The sequence below is a fragment of the Lampris incognitus genome, chromosome 4 (genome assembly GCF_029633865.1).
Source record: "Lampris incognitus isolate fLamInc1 chromosome 4, fLamInc1.hap2, whole genome shotgun sequence".
NCBI lineage: Eukaryota > Metazoa > Chordata > Actinopteri > Lampriformes > Lampridae > Lampris > Lampris incognitus.
The window spans coordinates 3,063,418-3,081,053 of record NC_079214.1 but is presented as its reverse complement, the minus strand read 5'-3'; the positions used below and the strand labels follow the sequence as shown (position 1 = coordinate 3,081,053).

General features: G+C 45.8%; 1 protein-coding gene across 2 annotated transcripts in view; it reads left to right on the top strand.

Annotated features, from left to right (window-relative positions):
- usp47 (ubiquitin specific peptidase 47) overlaps nucleotides 1-17,636 on the top strand; it is a 67,913-nt gene that overhangs the window by 10,017 nt on the left and 40,260 nt on the right. For both annotated transcript variants that reach the window (XM_056279264.1, XM_056279263.1), the window contains exons 2-4: nucleotides 16,379-16,573; nucleotides 17,242-17,355; nucleotides 17,470-17,623. In XM_056279264.1, the coding sequence (XP_056135239.1) occupies nucleotides 16,379-16,573; nucleotides 17,242-17,355; nucleotides 17,470-17,623 (463 nt within the window). The remainder of the gene's footprint in view (nucleotides 1-16,378; nucleotides 16,574-17,241; nucleotides 17,356-17,469; nucleotides 17,624-17,636) is intronic.

The following is a 17,636-nucleotide window of genomic DNA, read 5'->3' as shown; positions in this document are numbered from 1 at the left end:
ATTTCATGCGCTTGCGGACATGAAATGAAACAAAACATCATTTCCCCAGCCCACAGCAGTGCAACACAAAGACAAGAACACATCCAAAAACGACAAGAACACACATATCCAAACTAACACATATATCTAAACTAAACAAAAAAATCACTGTCCAGGAGAACGAACGCCAGCCAGGAGGACTGTCGGAACTGCTGCTCTGCATGGGCTAGCAGTTAGCCTAGCCTGCACCGCTTCTGCGTCCTGTCAGACTGTCCTCGGTGTTTGCTCTTCGGGGGCAGCTCCGGTCAGGGCCGTGGTCCTTGGGCCCACAGGATGCAGCAAGCCAGGCTCCCTCAGCTGATCTAATGCCAGCTCTCCCAGCCAGACACCTTTGACACACCTCCCCGCACTCCACACGACAACACAGTCAAAGCTAGGCGAGGCCACCGCCAGACCGCCCTCGGTGTTATCGGAACTGCCGGTCTGCTTGGGCTAGCAGTTAGCTTAGCCTGCCTCACTTATGCGTCGTGTCAGACCGCCCTCGGTGTTACCTCTCTGGGCACAGCTCCAGGCAGGGGTGTGGTCCCTGGGCCCACAGGGCACAGCAGACCAAGCTCTCCCAGCCGTCAAACGAAGACAAACTTAGACGTGGACATAGACACTACATGGACAGTAGTGGGTGAGGCTGCCACAAACATGAATTCACGCCATCTTCCCACACCGGTACTGGGTGAGGCAGGTGCAAACGTGAATTTGCACCGCCACCTACCCACAATAATTTGGGAAGATGTTTAATGTGATTTGATTTAATGATGATTTAATATGTTCATTCCAGGAACAGCAGATGGAAATTAACGTGAGCTTTTTGTCTAAATCTGGCATGTTTACACCATATTGCAGTGATATTGGTTGATGTGTAATATTACTGTCACTGCAGGTTCAGTATTGGCTAGCGTCACAATCAACAGAGACTTATTGGAATGATTAAATGTTGATGCTCTCGGGGCGTCCGAGTAGCATAGTGGTCTATTCTGTTGCCTACCAACACGGAGATCATCAGTTCGAATCCCTATGTTACCTCTGGCTTGGTCGGGCGTCCCTACAGACACAATTGGCTGTGGCTGCGGGTAGAAAGCCGGATGTGGGTATGTATCCTGGTCGCTGCACTAGCACCTCCTCTGGTCAGTCGGGGCAGCTATTCAGGGGGGCGGGGGAACTGGGGGGAATAGCGTGATCCTCCCACGCACTATGTCCCCCTGGCGAAACTCCTCACTGTCAGGTGAAAAGAAGCAGCTGGTGACTCCACATGTATCGGGGGAGGCATGTGGTAGTCTGCGGCCCCCCTCTGGATCGGCAGAGGGGGTGGAGCAGCGAACGGGACAGCTCGAAAGAGTGGGGTAATTGGCCAAAATTCGATCGGGGAGTAAAAGGGGGGGAGAAGGTCCTGGGTTTGAGCCCCGGGGTAGTCCATCCTTGGGGGTCGTCCTCTGTGTGGAGTTTGCATGTTGTCCCCGTGTCTGCCTGTGTGGGTTTCCTCCGGGCACTCCGGTTTCCTCCCACAGTCCAAAGACATGTAGGTCAGGTGAATTGACCGTACTAAATTGTCCCTGGGTGGGTGTGTGTGTGTGTGTGTGTGTGTGTGTGTGTGTGTGTGTGTGTGTGTGTGGGCGGGCCCTGTGATGGCCTGGCGGCCTGTCCAGGGTGTCTCTTCGCCTGCCGCCCAATGACTGACTGCTGGGATAGGCTCCAGCATCCCCGCGATCCTGAGAGCAGGATAAGTGGTTTGGATAGTGGATGGATGGATGGATGTATTGTAACTAACTAAATTTTAACTGTATTGTTTTGGGAGGACAAGCATGAGGAGGCGTGGTCAATATCAGATGAACTGATGGAATTCAGTGGATTACAGAAACGCTGTGCAGACTGTTTCATCTTTCTTATTTATTGAATGCACTGTAAAATCAGTAGGATATAAAAATGGGAAAGCTACAAGGAAATGGAAATCCTCAGTCCTTTTCAACTTGGCAATTTCTTCACAAGAGGTTCTCTTCCAGAAATTACTGGGTTGCTGACCTACAGAAACACATTTTATGACTATCCTTAAACAAAAATGTGAATGTATTTCAGTTTGTCTGATTGTTTGGATATTAAGAATCTCACTCAGACTTAAAGTCGTGCCTACTGAATACTTCATAAGTTAAAACTGAGCATATACCTGCTGTGAGATCAGTTAATTTTTTTTTGATAGAAAATACATATGTGTCCATAGATGTTTGACGTCAACTTCCATGCACAGCATCAAGGAAAATGTAATACATTTTGCAATTGTGTCACTGAGTTTATGCTCTGAGGAGCATAAGCAGGAATCAGAGTTCTGCAGGATTTTGACGTGGACTAACGGGTTTTGTCTACTGTCTTTGAAGGACAGTTCTGCATTGGAGGCATGGGCTTCATGGAAAGTAGTAAGGTTTCTGCTTTAGTAATGAGGTGTCATCTGACCTGTGTTGATCATAGAGGTCATGAGAAGACAAGAACAACCATGTGATCGAGCGCCACATTGTCATGTCATCTTTCTGGGTGTACGTAGGTCCGAAGCCACAGCAAAAGGAATGGCCTTTGGGGCGCAGTAAAAGAGAATTTCATCTGTCAAACGTCACTTTATTATAGTTAGTAGTTGAAAACATCCATCCATTCTCCGAACCACTTATCCTGCTCTCAGGGTTGCGGGGATGCTGGAGCCTATCCCAGCAGTCATTGGGCGGCAGGTGGGGAGACACCCTGGACAGGCCGCCAGGACTCACACACACACACACACACACACACACACACACCTAGGGAAAATGTAGTATGGCCGATTCACTTGACCTGTATGTGTTTGGACTGTGGGAGGAGGAAACCCACGCAGACACGGGGAGAACATGCAAACTCCACACAGAGGACAACCTGGGACAACTCTTAAGGTTGGACTACCCCGGGGCTCGAACCCAGGACCTTCTTGCTGTGAGGCAGCTGCGCTAACCACTGTGCCACCATGCCACCCTATTTTGTTTTAAGTCAAAAATAAGGAAAAAATAGAAAATTGATTTGGTTCAAACTTTACTTCAATGTGACAGTGAGGAAAAATAAGGAAAGTGGGCAAACATTGCATTAAACTGAGGAGAAAGGAAATCAAATTAGAAATCATGAAATCCTTAAACTGGACTCGAAAGTGAATGATTTTGTGTAGCAACAAATGTTTTTCTACTAAAGTTTATCACACATTTTTAAAGACTACCTCTTTACCCTGGATGCTTGTTTCACATCCTCAGGATCTACTTCATAATCTATGAAGTAGATCTGCTGCCCCAGTTTACCCTGACTTGATAGTTAGCCTGATTTTTTTTTTTGGATTCCCCCCCCCCTTTTTTTTTTCCTCCCCAATTGTATCTGGCCAATTACCCCACTCTTCGGAGCCTTCCCGGTCTCTGCTCCACCCCCTCTGCTGATCTGGGGAGGGCTGCAGACTACCACATGCCTCCTCTGATACACGTGGAGTCACCAGCCGCTTCTTTTCACCTGACAATGAGGAGTTTCACCAGGGGGACGTAGCACGTGGGAGGCTCACGCTATTCCCTCCAGTTCCCCCTCCCCTCCGAACAGGCACCCCAACCGACCAGAGGAGGTGCTAGTGCAACGACTAGGACGCATACCCACATCCAGCTTCCCACCCACAGACATGGCCAATTGTGTCTGTACCAAGTCGGAGGTAACACCAAGATTCGAACTGGCGATCCGTGTGTTGGTAGGCAGCGGAATAGACCGCCACGCCACCTGGACACCCCATTTACCCTGATATTTAATTGGCACTTTATTTACGTATCCAAAGGAGTTGAATCAAGTGCAACTGGACTTGGTTATATCTGTGAAGACGTTTCGCCTCTCATCCAAGAGGCTTCATCAGTTCGTGCCTTTCTGACTAGACCAAGCTAGTCTGACTGGCTGCTGATGAAACTCAAGACATTTATCCTGTTTGGAGTCGTTACCAGAGCTATTGATGTCAATGGCTCTTCTGTGTTCTGATGTTAAGCAGCGACGGTCGCTGGAGGTGTTAGTTTCGACTTCGTTAGGGCTCCATTCAGTGGTCATGAGAGTCGTTGGAGCCGTTAGTGACCGACTGTTGTTCTTGGAGGCCAGGCTTCTTGAGTCTCCTAGGTAGAGATGAAAGGACGGCATTGTAAGTGGGAGATAGGTGGTGTCGCAGACCTCCTCCTCTGTTGAGGGATGGTTTTTCCAGTTTCGCATAGACGGCTGCCTTCATCCCTCTTTTAAACCATCTATCTTCCCTGTCTAAAATGTGTACGTTGCTGTCCTGGAAGGAGTGTGTCTTCTCCTTTAGGTGTAGATAAACTGCTGAGTCTTGTCCTGAGGAGTATGGCCTTCTGTGTTGGGCCATCCATTTGTGTAGTGGTTGTTTTATTTACGTAGTTTGTTTTTTTTTTTTTTTTTTTTTAGCAAAACATATGTCATAGCAATGTAATGAGCAGATTGATTTGTTTCAACCATATTTTTGAACACTTGCTAAATTACCACAGTCAGTCGATGTTTTATTATTCCATTTTATTCCAATTCAGAATGATACCTCATATGATTATCTGAGAAACTAATTGTGCTGAAGTATTGAGCAGTGCTTAATAGCATGCTGTTGTTGTGACATCCACCTGTTAGTCTTCCTCCAGCAGTTGATGGGCCTCACCAAAAGATCAGAGCTGCCCCTTCAGTACGACGGCAAGTAAAGATGACTTAAAACACCAGGGATACAAAGGGGCTTGATGCAGGCGTATACAAAGCACAAAGTATCTAGTTAGTAAATGTGTAGTGTTCATACAGACCAGAACATGTCCGTGAGACATTGGTGGATTTAATACATACCAGTGGAATTTCCAGATTCCAAAGGATTTTTTTTTTTAACAAATTGAAATAGTTGTCGGCACGGTGGCACAGTGGTTAGCACGGTCACCTCACAGCAAGAAGGTCCTGGGTTTAAGCCCCTGGAAAATCCAACCTTGGGGGTCATCCCGGTCGTCCTCTGTGTGGAGTTTGCATGTTCTCCCCGTGTCTGTGTGAGTTTCCTCCGGGTGCGCTGATTTCCTCCAACAGTCAAAAGACATATAGGTCAGGTGAATCAGCCGTACTAAATTGTCCCTAGGTGTGTGTGTGTGTGTGTGTGTGTGTGTGTGTGTGTGTGTGTGTGTGTGTGTGTGTGTGTGTGTGTGTGTGTGTGTGTGTGTGTGTGTGAGAGAGAGATGGCCTGGCGGCCTGTCCAGGGTGTCTCCACCTGCTGCCCAATGACTGCTGGGATAGGCTCCAGCATCCCCGCGACCCCGAGAGCAGGATAAGCAGTTTTGGATAATGGATGGATGGAATACTTGTTTAGTCAGGTGACCGAGCTGGCTGGGGTCTATTTTATAGGCTTCTATATTTTACAATACAGAAGTCAATTAGGTGCCTATTCACTGTCATCCTTGCCGTCAGATGTTTTGTTGACCAGACATAGTAGTTGGAAGAATTCCAAAATTCAATGGCCACATTCACCACTTTAATGGCCAGCCTTGCTAAAAAGGATAAAAGTAGGTAGTGACCTGTGGCTGCTGCTAAAACAAACTGGCAAATCTGTTATTTTAATACATTTTATTTGTGGGCGCCTTTCAGAGCACTCAAGGACACCTTACAGAAAACAATTAAAAAACGAAAAAACAAGCAGCACTGTATCAGACAGCATAAGATCAAAAAACAGGATAGACAGTAAAAATTTAATACAGCAGATAAGTATAAAATCATCTCATCAGCACACAACTCAATGAAGCATGGATCAGACCGAATATGCCAGTTTGAAAAGGTGCATTTTGAGATGGGATTTGAAGGTTGAAAGAGAGTAAGTGTTGTGAATGTCTTGTGGGAGAGAATTCCATAGGCGGAGGTCAGAATGACTGAAGGCTCTAGATCTCATGGTAGTCAGACGGGCCAATGGTGTGGTGAGCTGGAGAGTAGAAGAGGATCTGAGAGTGCGGGAGGGCATGTGGATATGAAGGAGTTCATAAAGATATGAAGGAGCTAGGTTATTAATGGCCTTAAATATGAGAAGCAGGATCTTGAAGTCAATACGGTATTTAACATGGAGCCAATGGAGTTGCTGAAGAACAAGAGTGATATGATCTATGGAAGGAGTTCTAGTAATGATACGGGCAGCTGAATTCTGGACCAGTTGAAGTTTAGAAGACACTTGAGGGGAAGACCAAAGAGAATAGAATTACAGTAGTCAATACGGGATGTAACCAGGGTGTGAGTGAGTGTGGCGGTGCTGTTAGGTGTAAGTGACGGGCAAAGACGATTAATATTGCGTAAGTGGAAGTATGCAGACCGAGTAACATTGTTGATGTGAGCTTCAAAAGATAATGTGCTGCCCAAGATGACACCCAGACTCTTAACCTGAGGCGATGGAGGAAAAATAGAATTGTCAATAGTAAGAGAAAAACTATCAGGTTTAGCCAAAGTAGATTTAGTACCTAATAGGAGGACCGCAGTTTCTATCACTATTAAGTTGGAGGAAGTGGTATGAAAACCAGGATTTAATTTCTAGTAAGCAGTCAGAAAGGGAAGTGGGTGAAAGAGTGGAGGTAGGCTTGGTGGATAGATAAAGCTGGGTGTCATCTGCATAGCAGTGAAATTGAATGCCAAATTTCATGAAAATGTGGCCAAGAGGTAATAACTAAATAACAAATAGGAGGGGTCCCAATACAGAGCCCTGGGGAACACTGGTAGTAACAGGAAAAAAACATTTTTGTAGATGCTTGCTGAGTCTTGCTGACATTCAATATCAGGGCTGCAGTTAACAAAAAAAATATATAAAATATATATATATATATATATATATATAGGAACCATAAACCCAAACTATTTAGGAGCCAAATCAAATATTCAGGAGCCAAAATATAGTGATGTCATAGGCTACACTGTTAAAGGGCTGCCTCACACTGCCTTTTCTTTCCCCCTTACTGTCTGCCTTTGTTTGCTCTGCCTTCCATGGTCTACACCAGTGTTTCCCAAACCTGTCCTGGAGGACCACTTGTCCTGCATGTTTTAGATCTCTCCCTGCTCAAACACAGCTGATTTAAATGATTAGTTTGTTATGAAGCGGCTTCAGAAGTTCATGAGTTGATCATTTGAATCAGCTGTGTTGGAGCAGATGGTGCAATGACACAATCCCTGGCATTCTCATGTTTTTTACTCACCATGCTTCTTCGCGGTTTCTTTTTTAAAATGACCCAAACTGGTGATGAACCCTGTTTCACCGGCAATCTCTTGTCCTACTTGAGCACAAAATGTGCAGCACATTTTCCCCTTGTCATAACTTAACGAGGCGAACTCTTGTAGCCAAGCTGATTTAAACTGTCTTGTAGGGATGGGAGCCACAGGGACGGGAGAGGAAGACTCCACTTGCTGCACTTGGTTGTCATCGTCTGTAAAGGAATCAGGCTGGGATGACTCACATGTCACTTGAGAACTTTAACTGGTTGCGTTGGTCTCGTCATCGTCGGCATCTGATGTAGAGGAGGCTGGGTTTGGATGGGCAGGGAGGGAGAAAAAATCAGATTTTCGTTTGCGCATTTCGTTTTCTTGCCAGCTGGCTAATGCTAGCTAACTACGCAGTTAGCCACATTTAACTTCTAAATTCAAACTGTTATCGAACTAAATTAAACACCGTTCATAAAGTTAACACTTCAAATTTTTAACCCGATAAACGTGACGTTAAACTATCTTCAACCATTGCTTCTGTTCATCTGTACAGCCATAGGACAGGAAGTTATGTATTGGAAACCGTACAGGAGTTCACACGATAGGTCATGTAGACGCAGGCAAAAGAGGTGATGAGAGTTCAGTACACAAACAAAACAGATGGCCATTTCTTTTTCTTTTTTTTTCTTTTTTCTTTTGCTTGTGTGTAATGGTGGCGAATGGCAGGAAAAAAACGGTCGTAAAATTAAAAAGTTAGTTGCATTGGCGACCATTTTAGTCGCCATCTGGAGCCCTAAATATACTAATTATGATACATAGATACATTTCTGCCTTTTTAGAAACCACTGTAGCTTAAAAGACAAAGTTAACAGCCTGTGCTTTGTCGTATCTGTGGCTCCATGTCAGCGCTGTGTGATATCATCCATGATAAAAATAGCTTTAATCTGATAATACACTCTGCTGTTGTCCACTGAAGCCACTCCGTGAGACCTGTTGGCCGGATTTTGGTGAAATCAGAGCTTTGTGAGTGTATCGGAGGAAAAGCGCTGCTGGTTACCATCTCTTCATTTAGGAGAGATGTTGATTTGAAAACAGGATTTATAGAATGTGTAAGAAACTCAGGCCTACCGTTGGATGCCGAGACCAGCATGTTGCACAACTCTTTTTTTTTTCCTGTAAAAGCTCTGGAACAGCTGTCTGCTGGTTTAATCTTGAATGTTGTTGTTGCCACCCCTTACCCCCCCCCCCATGTATTATTAGGGCATGTTTTGGAGTTGCAGGCAGAGTATTTTCGATGAGATGAAGAAAAAGTTTTCTCAGGTAGCCATGCCTTTCCGTGTGTGTGTGTGTGTGTGTGTGTGTGTGTGTGTGTGTGTGTGTGTGTGTGTGTGTGAAAGCTTGTATTGATGCACATGGTGTGATGGCATGCCTATGTTCTGAGTTTGCATGGTGTTTGAGTGTTGGAATGAAGCATCTCAGTTCAAACTTGTTAAATACCATGACCTTGATAACCATCATGTTGTGTCAGCGCTCTGGCGTTAACGTAAGGTTCAGCTTCATGAGTACCTAGCTTCATCAAACAAAACACAACATGCATGTGTTGCATATGTGGCTCCGACACCATTTGGCCAGACCTGTCTTAATTCTTGAAACACTTACTCATATAAGCCATAATCAGTATTTCACTCGTCCATCAGTTGTAACTGAGTAGGATTGTTATTGTGACGTTATCGTGTGGGTCTAAAAGATTGTGGTGTGTTAGGCGTTTTACAGATCTAAATGTCCTTTTGTCAGGAAATTTGTGAGAGCCTTTTAACAGAATAAATCACAAAAAGTGAGTAATGAATACTTTTGTAGCTAATGCCTTGATGCATGCTCAATAATCCAGGTAAGGAAATCACAGAGCATTGAATCAGTTCATCTGGACACAACGTTTGGTGGGAGAAACATTTCATTACTCATCTAATGCCCCTTTTCCAATACATGGTACCGGCTCAACTCAACTCGACTCGACTCGCAGTGTCGTTTTCCATTACCGTAACAGTACCCCCTCAGTGTAGCTGGTCTGCATTGATTTTGGTACCTGGTCCAGTTTTTTTGGAACCTCGACATAGGTGGTACCAGAAAAATGGTAACAGTTACAAAAAGGCCAGTACTTTCCAGTAATGGAAAATGAAAAAGTCGAGTCAAGCCGGCACCATGTAGTGGAAAAGGGGCATAAGTGACTTCTTCAGTCTCAACTGACTGCAGGTGTCCCAACCCTTACAAACAATACAGTGGCATAACAACCAAAACCAGCAACCAGTTTCATATGCAAATTGCCAGTGATCATTAAGTAGAGTTACAATGGCCATGTGTACTATTCACAGAGGATTGGGGAATGTTTGCAATCACAGCATTGTAAGATGGTGACCGATGTACTCTTAGCACCCCCCCCCCGCCCCAGTTCAGGGATGGTCATTCCCTTTTCACATAGATGGCCTCTTTGAGTGTGGGTGTGCTATGTGTTCCCCAGTCTCACCTGTAGTGGCCAACTTGTATATGGAGGAAGCGGAAAAGAGGCTCTGATGTCCTATCCAGGGACACCACCTAGCTATTGGTTCAGATTTGTGGACAACACCTGAGTTAAAATTAAATCTCAGGATGTACCACGTTTCTCCGACCACATTAGCTCTGTGGACACCACATCAGGTTCACCAGGGAGGATTTGAAAAATTACAAGTTAGCCTTCTTGGACTGTAAAATTGCAACTGATAATGGGGGACATCTGATTGTTGATGTTTACCGTAAACCAACACATACTGATCAGTACTTAAGGTTTGACTCTCATCATCCACTGGAGCACAAACTAGGACTCATCAGGACGCTGTACCACCGAGCTGACAACGTCCCCACCAATACAGCGGCCGGGGTAAGGGAGAAATCCCACATTAAACAGGCCCTGGTTAAGTGTGGTTATCGTAACTGGGCGTTTGTCAAAGCAGGAAGATGCTCAAACAGTGCACCAGCCGATCGGAGAGAGGCGAAGGACAACACCTGCCCAAGCATAAACCAGTGGTGATTCCGTATGTAGCAGGAGTATCGGAATGCATTGAGATGCGTATTCACCAAACACTGCGTCTCAGTTGCTTTCAAACTCCAAAACACATTGTGCCAGAAATTGGTCCACCCCAAGGACCGGGTCCTCCGGCACAAACGGAGCAATATAGTGTACACTGTTAAGTGCCAGGGGGATTGTCGTGATTTGTACATCGGGGAAACTAAACAGACGCTGGCCAAGAGGATGGCACAACACAGGAGAGCTAACATGTTAGACCAGGACTCCACAGTCTACACCACCTACAGGCCAGTGGCCACTCTTTCAAGGATGAGGATGTGCACATCCTTGATAGGGAGGAACGCTGGTTTGAATGGGGAGTCAAAGAGGCCATCTAGTATGTTAAGAGGGAACAACCATCCCTGAACCGAGGGGGGGGCTAAGAGTACATCTGTCACCATCTTACAATGCTGTGATTGCAACTATTCCCCATCCTCTGTGAATAGTACACATGGCCATTTTAACTCTAGTTAATTGTCAAGCCAATTTGCATATGAAGTCAATCATTGTTTTCAGTCGTTATGCCACTGTATTGTTTATACAGTGCCTTCCAAAAGTATTCAACCCCCTTGACAGTCATCACCAATTTCTGGTTATAAAAGATACTCGCACATCTGTCCCTGAACAATATTATTTTTGTGAACCCATAAGCTCTAACAGCATGTTCCCAAAGCCAGAATAACTTGTGTTTTGTTGACTTTTTGTAAATAAATTAAAAACTAAAATATAGTGCTTGCATAAATATTCAACCCCCACATATCAATACTTTGTAAAGTACCCTTTAGCTGCAGTAACAGCCATGATTCTCTTGGGGTAAGTGTGTACAAGCTTTGCACATTCTTCTGGAGTATTTTTTGCCCATTCTTCTTGGCAGAATTTGTACAGGTCTTGCAGATTGGTGGGATGGCGCCTCTGGACTGCGATTTTTTTTTTTTAGCCTGTGCCACAAATTTTTAATGGGGTTGAGGTCCGGACTTTGACTTGGCCCCTCCAAAACATTCACCTTTTTGTTGCTGAGCCATGCCATTGTTGCTTTAGCCTTGTGCTTAGGATCATTGTCCTGCTGGAAGGTGAACCTTCTCCCAAGCTTCAGTTTTATGACCGACTGCAACAGGTTTTCTTCCAATATTTCCTGTTTTTAGCGCCATCCATTCTTCCCTCAATTTGAACAAGGTTCCCAGTGCCTGCAGATGAAAAGCAACCCCATAACATTATGCTGCCACCGCCATGCTTCACTGTAGGGAGGGTGTTTTTTAAGGCATGAGCAGTGTTAGGTTTGCGCCACACATAACGCTTTGAGTTTTGGCCAAAAAGCTCAACTTTCATCTCATCTGACCACAGAACCTTTACCCACATCCTACCTGGGTCTCTCTCATGCTTGGTAGCAAACACCAAGCGTGCTTTTATATGCATTGTTTTGAGCAACGGCTTCCTTCTTGCCACCCTCCCATACAGGCCAGATTTATGGAGAGCTGTGATATAGTTGACTCATGCACATTTACTCCAGTTTCAGCCACTGACCTCTGGAGCTCCTTCAAAGTGACTGCAGGATCATCTGTGGCTTTCCTCACCAGCCCACGTCTTGCTCGGACACTTAGCTTTGAGGGACGGCCTGTCTTACAAAGTGTCTGCGTGGTGTGATACAGCTTCCACTCTGACAATGGATCCAACAGTGTTCCATCGGACATCCAAACACTTGAATATTGTTTTGTATCCCTTTCCCGCCTTCTGCATTTTAATTACTGTGTCTCTTACTTCAGTATGATGCTCCTTTGTCTTCATTTTCTGATGGAGCTCACGCCTGGCTAATGAACTTTACACAGAGTGCTTTTTATACCCATAACCAGGCCGTTACTTTAATATCTTACAGATGCACACTAACTGTGGGAAGATGTGTGGAAAGATGGTGGCGCGAATTAACATTTTCAGTGGCCTCACCCAGTACCACTGTGGGAAGATGGCGGCACGAATTCACATTTACGGCGGCCTCACCCAGTACCGTTGTTACAGTGTCTTTGGCCACATCTGCGTCTAAGTTTTTGTCTTCGTTTGTTGGGGACAGCTGGTGCTGGATTGGTTGGGAGAGCTTGGTTTGCTGTGCTGTAGGCCCAGGGACCGCGGCCTTGCCCAGAGCTGCACCTGAGAAGGTAACACCGAGGGCGGTCTGACAGGACGCAGAAACAGGGCAGGCTAAGCTAACTGCTAGTCCATGCAGACCGGCAGTTCCGATAACACCAAGGGCGGTCTGGCGGCGCCTCACCTGGCGTTGGCTGTGGTGTTTTTGATGTCATCATGTGGAGTGCGGGGAGTTGTGTCGAGGGTGTCTGGCTTGGTCTGTTGCGTCCAGTTGCCACAGGGACCACGGCCTGGAGCTGCGCCCAAGGAGGAAACACTGAGGGTGGTCTGACAGGATGCATAATCGGGGCAGGCTAGGCTAACTGCTAGCCCATGCAGACCGGTGGTTCCAACAGTCATCCTGGCTGGCGTTTGTTCCCTTGGGCAGTGTTTTTTTTTTTTTTTTTTTTTTTTGTTTAGTTTGGATATGTGTGTTAGAGTTTGGATGTATGTGTTAGTTTGGGTATGTGTGTTGTTGTAGTTCTTGAATGTGTTTTGTCTGTATGTTGTACTGCTGTGGGCTGTGTTGTACTGCTGTGGGCTGTATGTTGTACTGCTGTGGGCTGTGTGTTGTACTGCTGTGGGCTGTGTGTTGTACTGCTGTGGGCTGTGTTGTACTGCTGTGGGCTGTGTTGTACTGCTGTGGGCTGTGTTGTACTGCTGTGGGCTGTATGTTGTACTGCTGTGGGCTGTGTGTTGTACTGCTGTGGGCTGTGTGTTGTACTGCTGTGGGCTGTATGTTGTACTGCTGTGGGCTGTGTGTTGTACTGCTGTGGGCTGTGTGTTGTACTGCTGTGGGCCGTATGTTGTACTGCTGTGTGCTTTGTGTTGTACTGCTGTGTGCTGTGTGTTGTACTGCTGTGGGCCGTGTGTTGTGCTGCTATGTGCTGTGTGTTGTACTGCTGTGTGCTGTGTGTTCTACTGCTGTGGGCCGTGTGTTGTACTGCTGTGGGCTGTGTGTTGTACTGCTGTGGGCCGTGTGTTGTGCTGCTATGTGCTGTGTGTTGTACTGCTGTGTACTGTGTGTTCTACTGCTGTGGGCCGTGTGTTGTACTGCTGTGGGCCGTGTGTTGTACTGCTGTGGGCCGTGTGTTGTACTGCTGTGTGCCGTGTGTTCTACTGCTGTGGGCTGTGTGTTGTACTGCTGTGTACTGTGTGTTGTACTGCTGTGGGCCGTGTGTTGTGCTGCTATGTGCTGTGTGTTGTACTGCTGTGTACTGTGTGTTCTACTGCTGTGGGCTGTGTGTTGTACTGCTGTGTACTGTGTGTTCTACTGCTGTGGGCCGTGTGTTGTGCTGCTATGTGCTGTGTGTTGTACTGCTGTGTACTGTGTGTTCTACTGCTGTGGGCTGTGTGTTGTACTGCTGTGTACTGTGTGTTCTACTGCTGTGTGCTGTATGTTGTACTGCTGTGGGCCGTGTGTTGTACTGCTGTGTGCTTTGTGTTGTACTGCTGTGTGCTGTGTGTTGTACTGCTGTGTGCTGTGTGTTGTACTGCTGTGTGCTTTGTGTTGTACTGCTGTGGGCTGTGTGTTGTACTGCTGTGGGCTGTGTGTTGTACTGCTGTGGGCTGTGTGTTGTACTGCTGTGGGCTATGTGTTGTACTGCTGTGGGCTGTGTGTTGTACTGCTGTGGGCTGTGTGTTGTACTGCTGTGGGCTGTGTGTTGTACTGCTGTGTGCTGTGTGTTGTACTGCTGTGTGCTGTGTGTTGTACTGCTGTGGGCTATGTGTTGTACTGCTGTGGGCTGTGTGTTGTACTGCTGTGGGCTGTGTGTTGTACTGCTGTGTGCTGTGTGTTCTACTGCTGTGGGCTGTGTTGTACTGCTGTGGGCCGTGTGTTGTACTGCTGTGGGCTGTGTGTTGTACTGCTGTGGGCCGTGTGTTGTACTGCTGTGTGCTGTGTGTTGTACTGCTGTGTGCTTTGTGTTGTACTGCTGTGGGCTGTGTGTTGTACTGCTGTGTGCTGGGGGAAACGGCATTTCATTTCATTACATGTGCGCAAGTACATGAGGTGAAATGACAAATAAAGTGTTCCTAATTATGTCAAATTGTATTTACCTGAGTTTGTTTTGGGAATAATTTGTCATTTGTTTAAACTTGGAGCTTTCAGAGCACAAGGGGTTGAATACTTATGCAAGCACTATATTTTAGTTTTTAATTTATGAATTAAAAAGTCAGTGAAGCATAAATTATTTTGGCTTTGGGAACATGCTGTTAGAGCTTATGGGTTCACAACAATAATATTGTTCAGGAACAGATGTGTGAGTGTCTTTTATAATCCAAAAATTAGTGATGACTGTCAAGGGGGTTGAATACTGTTGCAAGGCCCTGTAAAGGTGGGGACACCTGCAGTCAGTTGAGACAGAAGAGGCCACTTATGCCCCTTTTCCACTACATGGTACTGGCTTCGACTCGACTCGCTTCTGTGTTGTTTTCCATTACCGTAACAGTACCCCCTCGGTGTAGCTGGTCGTCATAGCGATGCCTGGTTTTCGATTTCAAAATGAACTTTTAAGCTAACTCCGCTTCGACCACTTAGGTATTTAAAAATGCCGGGTGATATCCCATGCACGCATTGATGACGCAGTGATGCAAAATGACGCAGTGATGCGTTTCACTGGCCAATCAGAGGTCTGCATTGATTTTAGTCCCCGCTCCAGTTTTTTTGGAACCCCAACAAAGGTGGTACCAGAAAGGTGGTAACAGTTACCAAAATGTTGGGACTTTCCAGTAATGGAAAACAAAAAAAGGGCGAGTCAAGTCAAGTTGAGCCGGTACCATGTAGTGGGAAAGGGGCATAAGATGAGTGATGAAACGTTTTTCTCAATAAACGTGTCCAGATGAACGGATTCAACTTTCTGTGATTTTTGTGGCTAATCTATGCTACTACTACTATCACCATTATTACTACTACTACTACTACCACTACCACTACCACTACCACTACTACTACTACTACTTTCGGCTGCTCCCGTTAGGGGGCGCCACAGCGGATCATCCGTTTCCATCTCTTCCTGTCCTCTGCGTCTTCCTCTGTCACACCAGCCACCTGCATGTCCTCCCTCACCACATCCATGAACCTCGTCTTTGGCCAAGCTCTTTGTGGCTAATCTATGCAAGTGAAGTATTTCACTGAAGTTCAAGCATGAAAGTACTGTTATGTCATAATTTTTGGTAGTTGTGTTTGCAAATTAGGATTGATGAGGCACTTTTAGAGAACTCCATTTTATTCTTAGTCCTGATAAACATGTGCACCGAGCACATGGAATGACTTGCCATTAATTGTATAATCAAGATATTATGTTGATGTTTGAATTCATGACTATTGGAGGGTCTTTAACGTTATAATTTTTTTTCATCAAGACATAACAGCCATACCAAGAACAAATCAAACATTTTATTTCACAACTTTGCAATGCTTTTAGTGTGGCAGAAATGATTAGGGTTAGAGAAAACTATGATTGATCCAGAGTAAGACTGTGTGTTTGCATGGATTTACAATCTGTCCTACTTTGTTTGTTTTTGGGAGATGTTGAACATTTGCTAACACGGCCTCAGTGCTTACTGATTTCATCCATTTCTGTTTCATGTGGGTGAGAAGGATGACACTCAACTGTGTCTTGAGTTTTGCCTTTCAGAGCCTAATGCTAAGTTTTCCTCAAGTAGGCCGTGCAGCATCAGTACTGCACTGCACAGTTGAAGTATTCTTGTTCTGCTGTGGCCTGATGCATGCTTGAAACTATGACGTTGGTAGCATAACCTCAGGAATGTTCTTATCATTTTACTGTAGTTCTGAGCTTCCCACAAATGCACGATGGATACAGTTCCTGTTGCTTCATGCTTTAAAACAGAAAACAGGGTGAAAATGTAGCTTATCTGCTATATGCTCACGTGTCCGCTCTTTGTTATTTGCAGATAGAAAATGTAGCCGAGGAGCCGAGAGTGCTGTGTATAGTCCAGGACACCACCAATGCCAAGACTGTCAACGAGAGACTGACCCTCAACCTTCCTGCCTCCACCTCCCTCTGCAAACTTCACGAAGACATTGCCCACAAAGCAGGCTACATAACTGGCACGTTTGACCTCACATGGGGCAATGCAGCTGACATGGTAAGGAAGTTGTTACAGATGGTCATGCTGCTTTCCACCTGCATGCACTCCTGCTTTTCCATATTGAGCCCCACAGTTCACAGACTGCCCTTCACTGAGCCACATCAAAACAAGCTGTGGAATGAGCGCGTCCTGAATGCGCCCACTCGGTACTGAGGAGCAGTTCTGGTTTCTTTTATTTGTATGCATGGTACTCTTTTTTTAAGTGCGCCTAAGCTAATCCTGTTGCTGACCCAAGCAAGAGCCCAGGTGCCATGTCTGTTGTTATCTCACTGAGTAGGTCAGTGGATTAAGCCCTGTTTCCACAGCCTATTGCTCACTGCTCAGCTAGTCCAGAGGAAAGACAGAATAGTCCTCTGCTGCGTAGCGTGCTGCACATGCTGACCTCAAGCTATTTTCCTCTTGCTGGACAGTGTGGAGAAGCTGCTCAGGATGAATTCAATGGGGACCTAATTCTGTTTGTGAGCTCCCCTACTTTGTATGCCATATTTCTGAAATGCTCTTACCCTGCTTCAGGCTTTTGCCTAATATCTGCACTTTTGAAACTTTGTTGGTTTGCTGTTTTGTTTCCTTTTTCGCTGTGATCAAGCACGGATGTCATTGTTCTCTAAACAAAACTACTTACAGTGAAAATGTTCCTCCCTTTGGTCTGTCTTGCTCTCTACAAGGCACCACTGGACCACAGCAGTGAGATGTCTCTCTCAGAGTCTGGGTTTGAGCCCGGGAAGAGGAATTTTCTTCAGCTGACCGACAAAGATGGAGAACAGCCCCAGATTGCTTCGGTAAATGGCAAATTTCTACCTCTTCATGAATTTGGTCTTCTCTTTGATTAAATGCCCTCTATGTGGGATAATTCACTTATTGTGTGACTAAGTAAACTCCATATGCATTTGAAGGATGAGTCAGGAACTGCAGACAGCAGTGGACTAGATGACAGTTCCCAAGAGCGTTTTATTGGACCCCTGCCAAGAGACGGCATGGCAGGGTGCAGTAGTGACTACAGCAGCCCCTCCTACTCCTACTCCTCCATCCTCAACAAATCAGAGACAGGTGAGGCCTGTTC